Source organism: Leucoraja erinacea, chromosome 9 (genome assembly GCF_028641065.1).
Source record: "Leucoraja erinacea ecotype New England chromosome 9, Leri_hhj_1, whole genome shotgun sequence".
NCBI classification, from domain to species: Eukaryota; Metazoa; Chordata; class Chondrichthyes; order Rajiformes; family Rajidae; genus Leucoraja; species Leucoraja erinaceus.
Window position 1 is genome coordinate 37,903,007 of NC_073385.1, and position 19,916 is coordinate 37,922,922.

The window sequence follows — 19,916 nt, forward strand, 5'->3', positions numbered from 1 at the left end:
TATTGTTAAAGTAAAGTAAAGTAAAGTAAAGTAAAGGCAGAGGATTCCACAGACTCACAACTCTCTGTGAGAAAAAGTGTTTCCTCGTCTCCGTTCTAAATGGCTTGCCCCTTATTCTTAAACTGTGGACCCTGGTTCTGGACTCCCCCAACATCGGGAACATGTTTCCTACCTCTAGCGTGTTTAAACCCTTAACAATCTTATATGTTTCAATAAGATAGTCTCTCATCCTTCTAAACTCCAGAGTGTACAAGCCCAGCCGCTCCATTCTCTCAGCATATGACAGTTCCGCCATCCCGGGAATTAACCTTGTAAACCGACGCTGCACTCCCTCAATAGCAAGAATGTCCTTCCTCAAATTAGGGACCAAAACTGCACACAATACTCCAGGTGTGGTCTCACTAGGGCTCTGTACAACTGCAGAATGACCTCTTTGCTCCTATACTTGACTCCTCCTGTTATAAAGGCCAACATGCCATTCGCTTTCTTCACTGCCTGCTGTACCTGCATGCTTACTTTCATAGACTGATGAACAAGGACCCCCAGATCCCGTTGTACTTCCCCTTATCCCAACTTGACGCCATTTAGATAGAAACATAGAAATTAGGTGCAGGAGTAGGCCATTCAGCCCTTCGAGCCTGCACCGCCTTTCAATATGATCATGGCTGATCATCCAACTCAGTATCCCGTACCTGCCTTCTCTCCATACCCCCCGATCCCATTAGCCACAAGGGCCACATCTAACTCCCTCTTAAATATAGCTCATGAACTGGCCTCAACTACCTTCTGTGGCAGAGAATTCCAGAGATTCACCACTCTCTGTGTGAAAAATGTTTTTCTCATCTGCCTTCCTGTTTTTGATACCAAAGTGGATAACCTCACATTAAACTTCATCTGCCATGCATCTGCCCACTCCCCCAACCTGTCCAAGTCACCCTGCATTCTCATAGCATCCTCCTCACAGTTCACACTGTCACCCAGCTTAGTGTCATCTGCAAATTTGCTAATGTTACTTTGAATTCCTTCATCCAAATCATTGATGTATATTGTAAATAGCTGCCGTCCCAGCACTGAGCCTTGCGGTACCCCACTAGTCACTGCCTGCAATTCTGAGAGGGACCTGTTAATCCCTACTGTTTTTAAGAAGGAACTGCAGATGCTGGAGAATCGAAGGTACACAAAAAAGCTGGAGAAACTCAGCGGGTGCAGCAGCATCTATGGAGTGAAGGAAATAGGCAACGTTTCGGGCCGAAACCCTTCTTCAGATTGATCGGGGGCGGGGACAAGAAAGGAAAAAGGAGGAGGAGCCCGAAGGCTGGGGGATGGGAGGAGACAGCAGGGGGACTGAGGAAGGGGAGGAGACAGCAAGGACTAACAAAATCGGGAGAATTCGATGTTCATGCCCCCAGGATGCAGACTCCCCAAACAGAATATGAGGTGCTGTTTCTCCAATTTCCGGTGCTGCTCGCTGTGGCCATGGAGGAGACCCAGGACAGAGAGGTCGGAGATGGAGTGGGAGGGGGAGTTGAAGTGCTGAGCCACCGGGAGGTCAGCTTGGTTATTGCGGACCGAGCGGAGGTGTTCGGCGAAACGATCTCCCTTGTCCATTTTCCTAGTTACATCCTCAAAAAATTCCAGAAGATTAGTCAAGCATGATTTCCCCTTCGTAAATCCATGCTGACTCGGACCGATCCTGTTCCTGCTATCCAAATGTGCGGCTATTTCATCTTTTATAATTGACTCCAGCATCTTCCCCACCACCGATGTCAGGCTAACTGGTCTATAATTCCCTGTTTTCTCTCTCCCGCCTTTCTTAAAAAGTGGGATAACATTAGCTACCCTCCAATCCACAGGAACTGATCCTGAGTCTATAGAACATTGGAAAATTATCACCAATGCATCCACGATTTCTAGAGCCACTTCCTTAAATACCCTGGGATGCAGACCATCAGTCCCAACAGTCTACCCAACACCATTTCCTGCCTAATGTGGATTTCCTTCAGTTCCTCCGTCACCCTAGATCCTCTGGCCACTACTATATCAGGAAGATTGTTTGTGTCCTCCTTAGTGAAGACCGATCCAAAGTACCTGTTCAACTCATCTGCCATTTTCTTGTTCCCCATAATAAATTGACCTTTTTCGGTCTTCAAGGGTCCAACTTTGGTCTTAACTATTTTTTTCCTCTTCACATACCTAAAGAAGCTTTTACTCTCCTCCTTTATATTCTTGCCTAGCTTATGTTCGTACCTCATCTTTTCTCCCCGTATTGTTTTTTTAGTTATCTTCTGTTGCTCTTTAAACATTACCCAATCCTCTTGCTTCCCGCTCATCTTTGCTACGTTGTACTTCTCTTTTATTTTTACACTGTCCCTGATGTCCCTTGTCAGCCCCTTACTCCCCTTGGAATATTTCTTCCTCCTAGGAATGAACATTGTTGTTCCACTGTCATCCATGCTAGGGTATCTTTCCAGTCAACTTTGGCCAGCTCCTCCCTCATGGCCCCATAGTCCCCTTTATTCAAGTGTAACAGTGACACCTCCGATCTACCATTCTTCCTCTCCAATTGTAGATTAAACCCGACCATATTATGGCCACCACCTCCTAATGGCTCATTCACCTCAGGTTTCTTTATCAAATCCGGTTCATTACAAAACACTAAATCCAGAATTGCCTTCTCCCTGGTAGGCGCCAATACAAGCTGCTCTTACAAACCTTCACGAAGGCACTCTCCAAAGTCCCTTTCTTGGGGTCCAGTACCAACCTGATTTTCCCAGTCTACCTGCATGTTGAAATCTTCCATAACAACCACAGCATTACCTTTGCTACATGCCAATTTTAACTCCTGATTCAACGTACCCTATGTCCAGGCTATTGCTTGGGGGCCTGTAGATAAGTCTCATTAGGGTCTTTTTACCCTTACAATTCCTTAGTTCTATCCATACTGACTCCACATCTCCTGTTTCAATGTCACCCCTTGCAAGGGACTGAATTTCATTCCTCACCAACAGAGCTACCCCACCCCCTCTGCCCACTTGATGTCTTTTCGATAGGAGGTATACCCTTGGATATTCAGTTCCCAGCCCTGGCCCTCTTGCAGCCATGTCTCTGTAATTCTCACGACATCATACTTGCCAATTTCTAACTGAGCCTCAAGCTCGTCCACTTTATTTCTTATACTTCGCGCATACATGTACAACACTTTGACCTCTGTATTCACGTCCCCGCTCGCACCGCTCGCAATTGGCCCTGACCGTACTCTTTTATCCCTTCTCGAAACAAGGTCATGGGTGAGAAATCCCACAATAATATTTAAAAAATAGAAATGCCTACCTTGCAAAATATATTATATTAATTCCACATCTCTGAGCAGTATTTCGTCTCCAGAGTAACAAGAATCATGAGGGAGAGGGTGAGAGAATTCCGTCATTTACTGAGTAATGATGCACTCAGAATATAGAAAATGTTGGAAATCAGAAATAAATTAGGAAAAGCTGGAAATCACCAGCATGCCAGGCAGCATTCAAGGAGAAAAAATTGGAATTAATGTTGCAATGATCCTTCATCAGATGAAGAGTGATGATAATTTTCAGTGAAGACTGAAGGAGATGGGATGAAAAGTCTCAGCAGGAATTGAGAATAGGGGATGTAAACTACTGTCATGATGTGTGAAATAAACTGGTGTATGTGATTCAGCATAAATTGGGAGGGAAGAGTGCAATCATAAACTGAACAAGGGGGGAGATTACAACAATAGCTACTAATCTTGTTAACATCTCAAGATGCTTCACAGAGCATTATCAGTGAAATTATTTTTATTGAGTTGCGTATTTGGTCAAAGAGGTCCATTTTGAGGAGTGTTGTAAAGGAAGAGGGAAAAATGACAAAGAGGTTAAAGGAGAAGGAATTCCATAGTCTTGGCAGCTGAAAGTGAGCTCAAATTGTGAGGTGAAGCAATGCAAAGATACATAAGAGACCGAACCATAATTCTCAGAGCTGTATCTGAATTGGATGGTACAGAATTAACACAGCTCTAGGATTATTCAGCCTCTTTGGTCCATGTCGGCTCCCAGCATAGCAACCCCAGCAATCATACCCCCCTGCCCCCTTTTATTTCCCTGCAAATTATTCTCTCACACATGGTCAATAACTGCACTTTGATTTATTTGCCTCATGGCTACAAGAAAGGATAATTTACAGTGGCTAATTAACTTAATAGCCCACTTGTGGGAGCAAACCAAAGTACCTGGCAGAAATGCATTAACACACAGGGAGAACGTGCAAATGACATAAAGGAGTACCCTAGGTTAGGATCAAACCCATGTCACTGAAGCTGAGAGGAGACAGTGCTAATGACTGTTGCCCAAATATAGCCGGGCTCCTCTTGCATGCAGAGGAGTGCTGTGGATGCAAGAAGGGGATAGATTTGAAAAGCTGAAAGATTTGAAGTCTTGCTGAATGGGACACAATGTAAATCATCAAGGGCAGCATGATAAATCAAATGCATAACATCCTCTGGAAAGGAGAGATGAGCTAGAACTTTGTGTGGTCAATCTGCAGCATTGCAGCACAACTACTGTTATGGGATATATGAATATGGGAAAATAAAATCAGATTAGCGTAGGATTAATGGGTGCGTAATGGTTACTGTTGACTCAAACGGCTAAAGGACCAATTTCCGTGCTGTGTGACACTAGGAATTATATATAAATGGACAACATTTAGATGAGAAGTTCGGACAGATTTTTGGTGTGCTCCAGATATGTGCCAGAGCCTAGAATGAGAGAGAACTGTGAATTGTAAGAAATGATAAGTAGGACAAAGCAGGTCCAAAGGGCCAAATGGTCTACTCCTGCTCCTCCTGCACCATATTGGTAAAAGACGTTTTACCAATACGGTGCTAGTTTTTTAGACCAAAATATTAAAAATTAATATAATTATTTTTTTAATGTCCAATTATGTTAATGGACTGAGAGTTGGGAACATTTTAAACTTAGCAAAGGAGGATCATGAAATGTATTTAAAGAAAGGGAAAGATCTCAGATGATAATGTACCACATAAAAATAGAGTGTAAGAGCTTAGAGAGGAATGTAAAAAAGAAACGTCTCGGGAGAACAAATGCAGATCTCTTACAGAAAAAAACAAGCAAATTTATAATGGAGAATAAGGAAATTGTGGAAGAATTATCTTCATAAAAGACACAATAATTTCAGAAATACTGAAAAACAAGGTGTGTCAAAAATAAGGAATTTAAGGAAATAAGTATGTCAAAAAAATATTAGAGATATTGGTGAGTTTGAAAGTGGTTGAATCCCAAGGACCTCATGTTCCATATCCAGGGTTTTGGAAGGTTACAGAGATCCCACTGTTGCACAGGAGCCACACTGGGAACACTGGATGCAATAGGATAGGTTATACGAGGTGTCCATGAACCTCTGTCTCACCTGGAAGGATTGCTGGGGTCCCTAGATGGAGAAGTGGGAGGAGGTAAAGGGAAAGTTTCTGGCATCTGCAGTCTTTGGGGTTTATTTGAAGATGGGTAGAGAAGGATGGAATATACATCAGTGAGTTAATACTGATGTTAAAATTACATAGAAACATAGAAAATAGGTGCAGGAGGAGGCCATTTGGTCCTTCGAGCCTGCACCGCCATTCATTGTGATCATGACTGATCATCCACAATCAGTAACCCGTGCCAGCCTTCTCCCCATATCTCTTGATTCCGCTAGCCCCTAGAGCTCTATCCAACACTCTTTTAAATTCATCCAGTGAATTGGCCTCTACTGCCTTCTGTAGCAGAGAATTCCATAAATTCACAACTCTCTGGGTGAAAACATTTTTTCTCATCTCAGTTTTAAATGGCTTTCCCTTTATTCTTAGACTGTGGCCCCTGGTTCTAGACCCCCATCATTGTGAATTTTTTTCCTGCATCTAGCTTGTCCAGTCCATTTATAATTTTATGCGTTTCTATAAGAGACCCTCTCATCCTTCTAAATTCCAGTGAATACAAGCCCACTCTTTCCAATATTTCCTCATATGACAGTCCCGCCATCCCGGGGATTAACCTCGTGATCCTACGCTGCACTGCCTCAATAGCAAGGATGTCCTTCCTCAAATTAGGAAGTCTTCCCGTGCTTACCTGCCATTAGCAAGTGTTCCCGATTACCTGCCGTTAGCGTTACGAGCCGCTAAGAGACATCCCTGAGCTCCGCCGTACCTGCTATGTTCATTCTCCGTGCTTACCACGAGTTTGCTTTTTTTTTTAACTCGGGAGAGCTCTTGGAATGAACTCGTACCGTGGGACAGGGCTATTAGTTTGCAGATGACACTAAATTGGATGGTATTGTAGATAGCAAAGATGTTACAGTCAAAAATTGGTTGGGCAGGTAGGCTGAAGAAAGGTTGATGAAGTTTAATACAGAGAAGTCTGAGGTGTTGCATTGGGAAGTCTAACCAGAGCCATAGAGGGAGTACAGAGAAGGTTCACCAGACTGATTCCTGGGATAACCATATAACCATATAACAATTACAGCACGGAAACAGGCCATCTCGACTCTTCTAGTCCGTGCCGAACACATAATCTCCCCTAGTCCCATACACCTGCATTCAAACCATAACCCTTCATAGCTTTCCCGTCCATATAACTATCCAATTTATTTTTAAATGATAAAAATGAACCTGCCTCCACCACCTTCACTGGAAGCTCATTCCACACAGCCAACCCTCTCTGAGTAAAGAAGTTCTCCCTCATGTTACCCCTAAACTTCTGTCCCTTAATTCTGAAGTCATGTCCTCTTGTTTGAATCTTCCCTACTCTCAGTGGGAAAAGCTTATCCACATCAACTCTGTCTATCCCTCTCATCATTTTAAAGACCTCTATCAAGTCCCCCCTTATCCTTCTGCGCTCCAAAGAATAAAGCCCTAACTTGTTCAACCTTTCTCTGTAACTTAGTTGCTGAAAAGCAGGCAACATTCTAGTAAATCTCCTCTGTACTCTCTCTATTTTGTTGACATCCTTCCTATAATTAGGCGACCAAAATTGTACACCATACTCCAAAATTGGCCTCACCAATGCCTTGTACAATTTTAACATCACATCCCAACTTCTATACTCAATGCTCTGATTTATAAAGGCCAGCACACCAAAAGCTTTCTTTACCACCCTATCTACATGATATTCCACTTTCAGGGAACTGTGCACAGTTATTCCCAGATCCCTCTGTTCACCTGCATTCTTCAATTCCCTACCATTTACCATGTACGTCCTATTTTGATTTGTCCTGCCAAGATGTAGCACCTCACACTTATAAGCATTAAACTCAATCTGCCATCTTTCAGCCCACTCTTCCAACTGGCATAAATCTCTCTGTAGACTTTGAAAATCTACTTAATTATGCACAACCCCACCTATCTTAGTATCATCTGCATACTTACTAATCCAATTTACCACACCATCATCCAGATCATTGATGTACATGACAAACAACAGTGGACCCAACACAGATCCCAGTGGCACCCCACTAGTCACTGGCCTCCAACCTGACAAACAACCATCCACCATTACTCTCTGGCATCTCCCATTCAGCCACTGTTGAATCCATCTTGCTACTCCTCCATTAATCCCCAACCATTGAACCTTCTTAACCAACCTTCCACGAGGAACCTTGTCAAAGGCCCTACTGAAGTCCATGTATACAACATCCACTGCTTTACCCTCATCAATTTCCCGAGTAACCTCTTCAAAAGATTCAAGAAGATTAGTCAAACGTGACCTTCCAGGCACAAATCCATGTTGACTGTTCCTAATCAGACCCTGTTTATCCAGATGCTTATATATATTATCTCTAAGTATCCTTTCCATTAATTTGCCCACCACTGACGTCAAACTAACAGGTCTATAATTGCTAGGTTTACTCTAAGACCCCTTTTTAAACAATGGAACAACATGCGCAGTACGCCAATCCTCTGGCACTATTCTCGTTTCTAATGACATTTGAAATATTTCTGTCATAGCCCCTGCTATTTCTACACTAACTTCCCTCAATGTCCTAGGGAATATCCTGTCTGGACCTGGAGACTTATCCACTTTTATATTTCTCAAAAGTGTCAGTACTTCCGCTTCTTTGATCCTCATAGTTTCCATAGCTACTCTACTTGTTTCCCTTACCTCACATAATTGGAGGCAAAGATGTCTGGACTTTCATGTGAAGAACGACTGGATAGACTCGGCTTGTACTCGTTAGAATTTAGAAGATTGAGGAGGAATCTTATAGAAACTTACAAAATTCTTAAGGGGTTGGACAGGCTAGATGCAGGAAGATTGTTTCCGATATTGGGGAAGTCCAGGACAAAGGGTCACAGTTTAAGGATAAAGGGGAAATACTTTAGGACTGAGATGAGAAAAACATTTTTCACACCGCGAGTGGTGAATCTCTGGAACTCTCTGCCTCAGAAGGTAGTTGAGGCCAGTTCATTCGCTATATTTAAGAGGAAGTTAGATGTGGCCCTTGTGGCTAAAGGGATCAGGGGGTATGGAGAGAAGGCAGGTACAGGATACTGAATTGGATGATTATTGAAGGCTCGAAGGGCCGAATGGCCTACTCCTGCACCTATTTTCTATGTTTCTATGATTATCAAATAATCTTGTTCTTTCATATCATTTAATCCATTCAACCTGCTGTTTTTCAAATAGTACTTAGTACCAGAATGCGTATTTTTAAATGTTGGCGGTACTCCTGTTGCAGAACCATTCTTATTCAATTGCTTTTTCTTTTTCTTTAGTAGTACAACCTAAACCCATTTCTGCTTTCACAGCTAAAACATGACATTCTGAATAAAAATGTTCAAAACAAATGTAAAGACAAAGCCGAATTAGGATTTAAAAACATAAAAATATAAGAAATAAGAGCAGGAGTACTGTGTCCAGCTCTTCAAACCTACTCTGCCATTCAATTGGGATCATGAGACTTCAGCTCCTCTTTCCTGTACTGTCTCCATATCTCTTGATTCCTTTACTATCTAGAAATGTATCAATATCTATTTTGAAAATGAACTCAACAAAGGAACACTATAACACTCCATGTTAGGGGTAATATGAGGGGGAACTTCTTTACTCAGAGAGTGGTAGCGGTGTGGAATGAGCTTCCAGTGGAAGTGGTGGAGGCAGGTTCATTGGTATCATTTAAAAATAAATTGGATAGGCATATGGATGAGAAGTGAATGGAGGGTTGTGGTATGAGTGCAGGCAGGTGGGACTAAGGGGAAAAAAATTTGTTCGGCACGGACTTGTAGGGCCGAGATGGCCTGTTTCCGTGCTGTAATTGTTATATGGTTATATGGTTAGAGAACTCTAAAGATTCACTGCCCTTTGAGTGAAGAAATGTATTTTTATTGTAAGCAGAGTATTGAGTATAGAAGTTGGGAAGTCATGTTGTAGTTGTATAAGACGTTGGTGAGACTGCATTTAGAATATTGTGTTCAGTTCTGGGCACCATGTTATAGGAAAGATATTGTCAAACATGAAAAGGTTCAGAAAAGATTACCGAGGATGTTGCCAGGACTAGAGGGTGTGAGCTATAGGGAGAGGTTGAGTAGGCTGGGTCTCTATTCCATGGAGCGCAGCAGGATGAGGGAGATCTTATAGAGGTATACAAAATCATGAGCGGAATAGATCGGGTAGATGCACAGAGTTTTGCCCAGAGTAGGGGAATCGAGGACCGGAGGACATAGGTTAAAGGTGAAGGGGAAAAGATTTAATAGGAATCTGTGGGTGCATGGAACAAGCTGCCAGAGGAGGTAGTTGAGTCTGGGACTATCCCATCGTTTAAGAAACAGTTAGAGAGGTACATGGATAAGACAGGTTTGGAGGGATATGGGCCAAACGCAGGCGAGTGAGACTAGAGTAGCTGGGACATAGTTGGCCGGTGTGGATGAGTTGGACCTTTTTCCACACTGTATCACTCTATGACCCTAAATTGTCAACTCCTTATTTTGAGATTACCTGGTACTGGGGTAACATTCTGCTTGCATCCATCCTGTCTGGGCCATTATTCCAGGGAAGGTTATTCAGAAGACTCACCACCCGCCACGTGAAGACATTTGCTCAGTGCTTTCTCTCTTGGGTAAGGAAACAAAAACTCTGGGTGCAGTTTCAGCAAGGTCTTGTATATTTAATTGCAGTAACTTTATATAGCAGTGACCGCATGATAGTGCAATTTTTTCTGACACCAGACACCTTACGGGCTTGAGAGTCATTCCCAATTTTAATCTTTACATTTATCCAATCCAACTTTATTTGTTAAGCACTTTAAGACAACCAATGTTGACCAAAGAGCTGTACAGAAGAATAAACAAGACATCATAAACAGACAACATAACAGAACATAACATAACAGCTCACATAAAGCGCAAAAATTACATATGAAATACAACAATAAATTAAAGACATAAAACATGAGTAAAAATAATAACCACACAATAAAGCAATCAAAATAAGAAATTAAATCAAGTAAATAAAGTCGACATCTTACTGGGTATCAAAGGCCACGGAGAAGAGATGGGTTTTAAGAAGTGATTTAAAAACAGACAGAAAAGAGGCCTGTTTAATGTGGAGAGGCAGATCGTTCCATAATTTGGGTGCCGACACAGCAAAGGCACGGTCCCCTCTGAGCTTCCGTTTTAGGCCCACTCAGGAGCAGCTGATTATCTGACCTGAGAGAGCGGGCTATTGTATAAGGGTGTAGAAGCTCAGATAGGTAGGGCGGGGCAAGACCATTTAGGGATTTAAAAGTAAATAAAATAATTTTGAAATGGATCCTAAACTGAATAGGCAACCAGTGGAGTGAGGATAAAATGTGCGAAATGTGCTCATGTTTACGGGTGCCAGTTAAAAGACGTACAGCTGCATTCTGTACCATCTGGAGACGGGCGATGGAGGACCCACTAACCCCCACATACAGTGCATTGCAGTAATTCAGCCGAATGGTAACAAAGGCGTGGATTACCATCTCAAAAGTGCTGCCTTGACAGAATTGGCTTTATTTTGGCCAGCTGCCTCAATTGGAAAAAACTTGATTTAACAACAGCCTTGATCTGACTGTCAAATTTAAGCTCAGGGTCCACTTTAACCCCTAGGTTTGTGATGCTTGGTTTGATATACTGGGCCAGGGAGCCCAGATCTACAGGGGGGTCACCATGGTGCCACCAAAAACCATTACTTCCGTCTTTTTATCATTAAATTTTAAAAAGTTCAGAGCCATCCAGGCCTTTATGTCGTTGAGACACTCAAGTAACAGTCCGATTTATATTTAAAAATTTCCAACAACCATCCAATCTAGCACTGGTAAATTCAGATAATTATTTTGTATTTACTTATCTCCATTTTGACCTCAGCTCCATTACATCTTGTTACTATTTCCTGCCACTTTACACCAATGCCTATTTCATCATTTTATTTTTTCTGCCTTCTGGCAACACCATAAAACTTTCCCTTTTCCCCTTCCCTTTGTCGTTTGTTTTTGTTTTAAAGTTCTGATAAACTCTCTGTTCCTTTAAACTTTAAATCTGCTACTCTCTGTGAATTAAAAAAAAGACATGAAGCGCGGGAGTAACTCTGCGGGTCCGACAACATCTCTGGAGAATTTGGATAGCTGACGTTTCATGTCGGGACCCTTTTTCCAGACTCTGTTGAGTTACTCCGGCACTTTGTGCCTTTTTCGTAAACTAACATCGGCAGTTCTTTGACTCTCCATAGATACTGCTTGACCATCTGAGTAATCCCAGCAATCTACGTTTTAAGATGATTGTTTGGAATCTAATTATTTATTTCACAAAACCTTTTCATAATTATTCAGATTACGATGTTGAACTCTTGAAACATATTTTTGCTAAAACATATATGCTTTTTCTTCATCATTCAGCGTCAGTCACAACAACCATGTGAAACAGGGCATTTTCATTCAATAATTTGCTTATTTTGATAGAACTGCCAAATATGAGAAATTTGTGGGTCAAGGGAGACTGGGTGGTATTTAGGGTTGCCAACTGTCCCGTATAGTATAGTTGTAGTATATATTTTATTTCGAACATGTAAAACAAAAAAAATTAAAAACAACAAAATAACAATAAAATGAAATGAACAATAAACCTATACACAACTCATTGAATAAATTCTCATAAACATCACAAATTAAATCTTACATATTCGAAAAGGAATTCGTCCCGTATTTTGACCTTTTGTCCCTTATTTGGGAGTGAAAGTTGGCAACCCTAGTGGTATTGCATTGCGTGCCCCGCCCGGCGTGCCCCCTTCTCCCCCTTCCCCCCGTCTATGCCGCACGACAACACATTGCCTACATGCCGCCCAGGGATTCCTCAATGGCACCGAGCGCTGGGCCAACTCACAAGAGATTCCTGGCTCCTCCCCCACGCACGTTCGGCACGTCGCCTCCAGTGAGTAATGGCACATCGCCTGTTCCTTCGGTTTGTAGCAATCAAAGATCCTATGCTCTGCTATAGGATCTTTGGTAGCAATCTTGAATCCCCGCGGCGCTGGACCCGATAGGTTCGCAGTGAAGTACATTTTGCTTGGGCTTTCTGCGACCGAGTTCCTGCGAGTAAGAAGCGGGTTTGTGAGATATCCGGCGGAATCTCCCTATTCAAAAGTTTACCCAAACTGGTGGCACGTTCGAGAAATATAGCATCACTGGATCCTCAACTGAGAACAGATTTACACAATAGCAAGATGCTTTCAGATCTTGAGAAATTAGCGAGAGAGTCCATCGTGCCTCATTTGAATGAACATGGTTATTATTACATTGACAATTTTTTGGGAACTGTAATTGGCGATTGCATCTTTGAAGAAGTTCGTAATTTGCATTTTGTTGGAGAGTTTCATGATGGGCAGTTAGCGGGTCGGAGAACTAGTTATTCGAAAAGACATCTGCGGGGAGACCAGATCGTTTGGATCAGAGGCATCAAAGACAATTGCAATGCAATGGAGTTCCTTCTTTCATCACTTGATAAACTTATAATGCTTTGTGGAGAAAAGTTGGGACATTATAGCATAAAAAACAGATCCCAGGTAAGTTATCGTCATTTAGCATTAGATAATTTCCACTTTGTTCGAATTTGCTTCATTTAGTTTGAATAATTTAATAGGGGGGTTGCACGTCAGGTCACTGGGTCATAGGGCTTGGCGCACAGAGCCAATCAATCCATCTGGAGAACATCGCAGCTTCCGGTATATGTTGTTAATGTACGAAACGCGTACCTGTTAAAACACGCCAAAATTTTGATTTGTTGAGCTGTAAAAAATTGTGGAAATCGGGGTAAGCGTGAGAGACATTTACCCAGCTTCAGAATTCCAAAAGTGAAGCGAAATGACGGTAGGTAGAAGCGAGAGCTGAAGGGACAACAACAGCTAAAGTGCTTGGCGAACATTGGCGTGCAGATATCGGGAATTATCGCGTTTGCTCACTGCATTTCATCAACAGTAAAGCATTATTTGTGTTTTTTCTTGATTCCTTTGGTATCTAAAAAGTCTCAGAAGTGATAAATCTGGCAGAAAATTTTGCTTCAGAGTTGTTTTCTTTTTGTATGTAAAAACCCACTTTTTGAACCATGGCGATTTTAACATTTTACAGCCAGATTTATCACTTCTGAAACTTTTTAGATGCCAAAGGAATCTAGAAAAAACACAAATAATGCCTTACTGTTGATGAACTACAGTGAGCAAACAGCCAATGTTTGCCAAGCACTTTGGCTGTTGTTGCTTCAGCTCTCGCTTCTATCTACCGTCATTTCTCCTAACTTTTGGAATTCTGAAGTAGGATAAATATCTCACGCTTATCCCGATTTCCATAATTATTTACAGCGCAAAAATTGATCATTTCGGCGGGTTTTAACGGGCCCGCTACGCTGGAAACAATAGTTAGTGCTTACCTGCAGTTCATCGCGTGTACTTTAGTTGGCGTAGCGTAGCAACAGTACGGTTCATGGGTCATGATCCGACTGCTATGCAACCTCCCTATACAGCTGTTTAAGAAGGAACTGCAGATGTTGGAGAATCGAAGGTTACACAAAAAAGCTGGAGAAACTCAGCGGATGCAGCAGCATCTATGGAGCGAAGGAAATAGGCAACGTTTCGGGCCGAAACCCTTCTTCAGACCCAAAACGTTGCCTATTTCCTTCGCTCCATAGATGCTGCTGCACCCGCTGAGTTTCTCCAGCTTTTTTTTGTGTAACCTCCCAATACAGCTTCTGTCTCAACTACCTCATCTGACAGCTTATTCCATATACCCATTTATTAAATCTTTTCCCTTTCATCTTAAACCTTCTTCTCTGGTTCTTGATTCCCCTGGAAGACTATGCATCTGCCCTATTTATTCTCATGATCTTATAGGGAGGTTGCACGTAAGGTCATCGGGTCAAAGGGCGTGATGCACGGAGCAGCTCAATCGTTCTGGAGGACATGGCAGCCTCCCGCATACACAAATAACTCACGAAACGCGTACTTTCTTACCTGTTAAAAAACGCCGAAATGGTCAATTTATGCGCTGTAAATAATTGTCGAGGGTGACTGAGCGCTCTGAGCCAAATACTCTAATATCTTTGCTCTGAACCAAGGTGTAAGCGGCTGAAGGAGCGCATCCCTCTGGACAGCCCCCACTCACCCCCCGTGGTCAGCGCTGTCCAACCACGGCCGACCTCTGCCCCGTCCCCCCTGTGGGCCGCACTGTCATGGGCTGTGGGTCAGCAGCACCCACACATGGGGCCGGGTGGAGCGGGGCTGCGGCTCCGGGCAGCGGACACACGGGGACGAAATCCCGGCCACGTTCCCGTCAGTCTGGTCCCTCCGCCCACCCAGAGTCACTGACCACACTGCACCGGCACCCCCCGAACTCCCCACCCCCCCCCCCCCCCCCCCCCCCCCCCCCCCCCCCCCCCCCCCCCCCCCCCCCCCCCCCCCCAGTCGTGGGGCCAAACTGCCCGGGTTCCGCGAGTTTGGAACCAGTCAGGGTGTAGTCCGGATACTGGGACAGAAGACCGGCCCACCGGGTGTACTCCAGAAGGCGTTGCGTAGCAACAGTACGGGTCGTGACCTCGGAGAGCTAGCCGACTGGATAGAAAATTGGCTTCATGGAAGAAAACAGGGGGTGATGGTGGTAGGTCTGTTTCAGACTGGAGGTCAGTAAACAGTGGTGTGCCCACTGCAGATGTCATCTATATCAATGATTAGGATGAGAACGTACCAGGCATGACTAGTAAGATTGCAGATGACACGAAAGTGGGGGGTATTGTAGATAGCGAAGACGGTTGTCAAAAATAGGATCTTGATCGGTTGGGCAGGTGGGCTGAGGAATGGTTGATGGAATATAATACAGAAGTGCGAGGTGTTGCATTTTGGGAATTCTAACCATGGCTCTGTAGAGCAGAAGGATCTAAGAGTGCAACTACATAGTTCCTTGAAAGTGGCATCACAGGTAGATAGGGAGGCCAAGGCGGCTTTTGGTACATTGGCCTTTATCGGTCAGGGTATTGACTATGCAAGTTGGCAGGTTATGTTACAGTTATACAAGACATTGGTGACCAGTTGTGTTCAGTTGTTGTCACCCTTTTATAAGAAAGATATTGTTAAGCTGGAAAAGGTGCAGAGAAAATTTCCGAGGATGTTGCCAGGACTCGAGGTGCCTCAGCTATAGGGAGACTAGGACTTTATTGCGTGGGTCACAGGAGGATGAGGAGTGATTTTATAAAGGTGTATAACATCATGAGAGGAATAGATAGGGTAAATGCAGAGTGTTTTACCCAGAGCGAGGGAAACAAGACCCATAGGGCATGGGTTTAAGGTGGAAAGATTTAATAGGAACCTGAAGGGCAACTTATTTTACAGAAAGGGTGGTACTTATATGGAATGAGCTGCCAGAGGAGGTAGTTGAGGCAGGTACTATCACAACGTTTAAAAAACATTTGGACAGGTACATGGAAAGGATAGGTTAGGTGACCTTTTGTGACTAAATATCAATTGTGTTGATATATCAATTGTATATACATACCTCTAGAAGATCAGCTCTCATCCTCCTGGGCTTCAAGGAATACAGTCCTAGCCTGCCTAACATCTCCCTATAGCTCAATCCCTTCAGTCCTGGCAACATCCTCTGAAATCTTCTCTGCAATCTTTCCAGTTTAACAACTTTTTTCTATAGCAGTGACCAAAACAACAGAATACTGCAACTGTGGCCGCACCAGTACATCGTGCAGCTTGCAATCTTGCAAACAATTTAGTTGCTATGCATCTCTTCCAAAACAAAATACCTTTAGCATTATATGACTAGATCATGGTACTGCCAACTATTATATAGTTATGTGATATCATTTACTGCAACGTTATCCCAGAACCCTGTCCTCATCCGTCTTCGCTTTCCATAGTGAACAGGATTCCATCACCAGTCACATCTACCCAGTTCCACTCCTTTCTGATTTCCGTTTAGGCAATATTACCCCACCACCAGTCACATCTTCCTGTCCCTACCTATTCCTGCATTCCATAGAGAGTGATCTTACCGCCTCTAGCAAACTTCCCTCCCCGGCCTCCAACGTTATCCCTTACTGCTCTTTTCCATCTCCTTCTCAAAATCCATCGTTTCTGACTGCTCATGCCTCACTGAACTTATCTCCAATTGCCTTGATTCTATTATGCCCCTCCCTTGTCCTGTCCCTTCCCACCTGCTTCGCACCACTTTAATAACTTTCAATTCATTGGCCACATCTTTACCATGGATGTTCGGTCTCTTTATAACTTATTCCTAAGCAGGAAGACTTGGGGCTCTCCAGTTCTTCCTTGAATAGAAAACCAATCAATTCCCCTTAATTAACTCTCCTCCGCCTGGCAGATCTTCTCTTCTTAACAGCTTTTCTTTTGACTCCTCATGCTCTTCAAGTCAAAGGCACTAGCATGGGCCCCACCTAGGCCTGTCACTGTGTTCGTTATACTGATCACTCCTTGTTCCAAACATACCCCGGCACCAATCACCAACACTATATCTGCCACATCAATGATTGCATCAGACCTGCCTCCTGCACCTATTCAGAGTCTGAAGAAGGGTCTCGACCCGAAATGTCACCCATTCCTTCTCTCCAGAGATGCTGCCTGTTCCGCTGAGTTACTCCAACATTTTGTGTCTATCTTTGATTTAAACCAGTATCTGCAGTTATTTCCTACACTTCTTCAGAAATTGTTGATTTCACCTACTTTACCATTAACTCCATGCTGCCCACTAATGCACATGAACTATCATCTCTTATATCTATTGCCCTTTCTTGATCTCTCTGTCTCCATTACAGGGGACAGACAATCAACTGATGTCTACTACAAACCCACTGACTCCCGCAGTTACCTTGACTATATCTCCTCCCACCCAGTTGCTTTCTAGACCTTATTCCTTTACCTCAATATCTCCATCTCAGCTCCATCTACCTCCAGGCTGAGGCCCTCTCTTCAGTAAACATGGTTTTCCCTTCTGCTGTTGTGGATGGAGCACTCACCCACGTCTCCTCCTACCCCCTCCTCCCAGATAGAACAAGGATAGAGTTTGCGTGGTCGTCATCTTTCATTCCCCCCAGCCTCCGAACCCAACGCAACATTCCCTAACCAGTCACATTCGGGCTACTGAATTGATAATCCTGAGACGTGGAGTACTAATCTTGAGACCCAAATTCATATCACCCCATGGCTGTGGATTTTAAATTCAATTAATGATCTTGAATGTGAATAAAACAACAGGGCAGCACGATGGCGCAGCATTAGCTTTGCTGCCATACAGCACCAGAGACCCGGGTTCGATCCTGATAACGGATATTGTGTGTAATTATTCTGTTTTTATTAACTGCATTGACGGGAACTGATTGAGAATTTTTTTTCGTTTCTTCTGTGTATATAAGTACTCAGTTAAAATGACATTAAAGTAAATTGAATACTGACACCACTATCCTCTGGCGCCATGACCAAACCAATTTTGTATCCAATTTACCAACACGCTGCGGATCACATTTGTCGTTATAGATCAGTCCACTATGTGGAACCTTGTCAAATGCTTGGGACTAGTGTAGGTGGGACATAGAAACATAGGCAATAGGTGCAGGAGGAGGCCATTCGGCCCTTCGACCCTGCGCCGCCATTCAATATGATCATGGCTGATCATCCAAAATCAGTACCCCGTTCCTGCTTTCTCCCCATATCCCATGATTCCGTTAGCCCGAAGACATCAAGAGTCAAGAGAGTTTTAATGTCATGTGTCCCAGATAGGACATTGAAATTCTTACTTGCTGCAGCACAACAGAATATGTAAACATAATACAAAACGGAAGATAAAAGTTCAGTGTGTCTATAGACCATAGACCATATATACACAATAAATAAACAGATGTAGTGCAATAATAATAATAATAATAATAATAGACTGTTATTGTTCAGAGCTTATTTGATTTATTTAATAGCCTGATGACTGTGGGGAAGAAGCTGTTCCAGAACCTGGATGTTACAGATTTCAGGCTCCTGTACCTTCTTCCCGATGGCAACGGTGAAATGAGTGTGTGACCAAGATGGTGTGGATCTTTGATGATTTGGCAGCCTTTTTGAAGCTGCGACTGTGATAGATCCCATCGATGGTGGGGAGGTCAGAGCCGGTGATGGACTGGTCACAATTTTCTGTGGTCTTTTCCGCTCTTGGACGTTCAAGTTGCCGAACCAGGCCACGATGCAGCCAGTTGGTATGCTCTCTACTGTGCACCTGTTAAAGTTCGAGAGAGTCCTCTTTGACATACTTTGACATACCGACTCTCCGTAATCTTCTCAGGAAGTAGAGGCGCTGATGTGCCTTCTTTATATTTGCATCAGTGTGCTTATAGCTGCTACATCAGTAAAATGAGAAGTGGGGCATTTGCAAATGATTGTGCAATGTTTAATTCCGTTCACAACTTCTCAGCAAATTATTATAAGGGCATAAACTCATAACTGATAGGGGCAGAATTAGGCCATTCAGCCCATCAAGTCTACTCTGCCATTCAATCGTGGCTGATCTATCTATCTCCACTAACCCCAATGTTATGCAGCTCATTCCTACATGCTGCAAGACCCAGACAACAGTAAATGGCAATTAAATTGTACTCGTTAACGTGGGCTGTAAGTGGCAATTAAATTGTGTTCTACTAAAATGCTAAGCATTTCAAACAAGAGAGAACCTAACCACTTGCCCTTTATGTTTATTGATATTATCATCACTGACCTCCCCACCATTCTGGGATGCCACCATTGACCAGGAACTGAACCGGTACAGTCACACAATTACCATGGGATTACAATAGCAGGTCTAAGATTGGGTATCCTGCAGATAGAGTGGTTGACCTCTTGATACACCCAAGGCATTTCCACCATCACTACAAGGAACAAATTAGGTGTTTGATGCAATATTCTCCACTTATATCAATGTATGCAGCCCCAAACTGCCTCTAAAAAAGTTTGACACAATGCAGGAAAGAGCAAGCTGTTGATTGGAGCCTCATCGACCATCCTAAACATGAATTCTCTCCGCCACCATCATAAACTGGGTGTAGTATGTACCATTTACAAAAAGCACCAGTTGTTCACCTGCGCTACACCTCCCAAACTCAACCTTTCCCACCAAAGACAAAGGCAGTAAGTCCATGGGCACAATAACACCTGCAAATTCCTTCCTAATGGGCCTATCCCACTTAGGCATTTTTTTAGGCACTACATGCGACTAATTTGTCGCCACATGTTCGTTGGTGGTCGCCGGGAGTAGTCTCCTCAGTTGCGCAAAAAGTCGTAACGTCTTTCTGGTCGCTGCTAAATTTTCAACATGTTGAACATTTTTTTGTCAACAGTGAGTTTGACGCTAAT

General features: G+C 43.2%; 1 protein-coding gene across 2 annotated transcripts in view; it reads left to right on the forward strand.

Moving 5' to 3' along the window:
* The window catches only part of egln3 (egl-9 family hypoxia-inducible factor 3), a 53,611-nt gene that overhangs the window by 8,943 nt on the left and 24,752 nt on the right, over positions 1–19,916 (forward strand). The window contains exon 1 of one of the 2 annotated variants that reach the window (XM_055640566.1): positions 12,457–13,079. The exons of the other annotated variant lie outside the window; for it this stretch is intronic. Within the exon in view, the coding sequence (XP_055496541.1) occupies positions 12,741–13,079 (339 nt within the window). The 5' untranslated portion in view covers positions 12,457–12,740. Of the gene's footprint in view, positions 1–12,456; positions 13,080–19,916 lie in introns of those variants that run through there. 2 annotated transcript variants of the gene reach the window in all.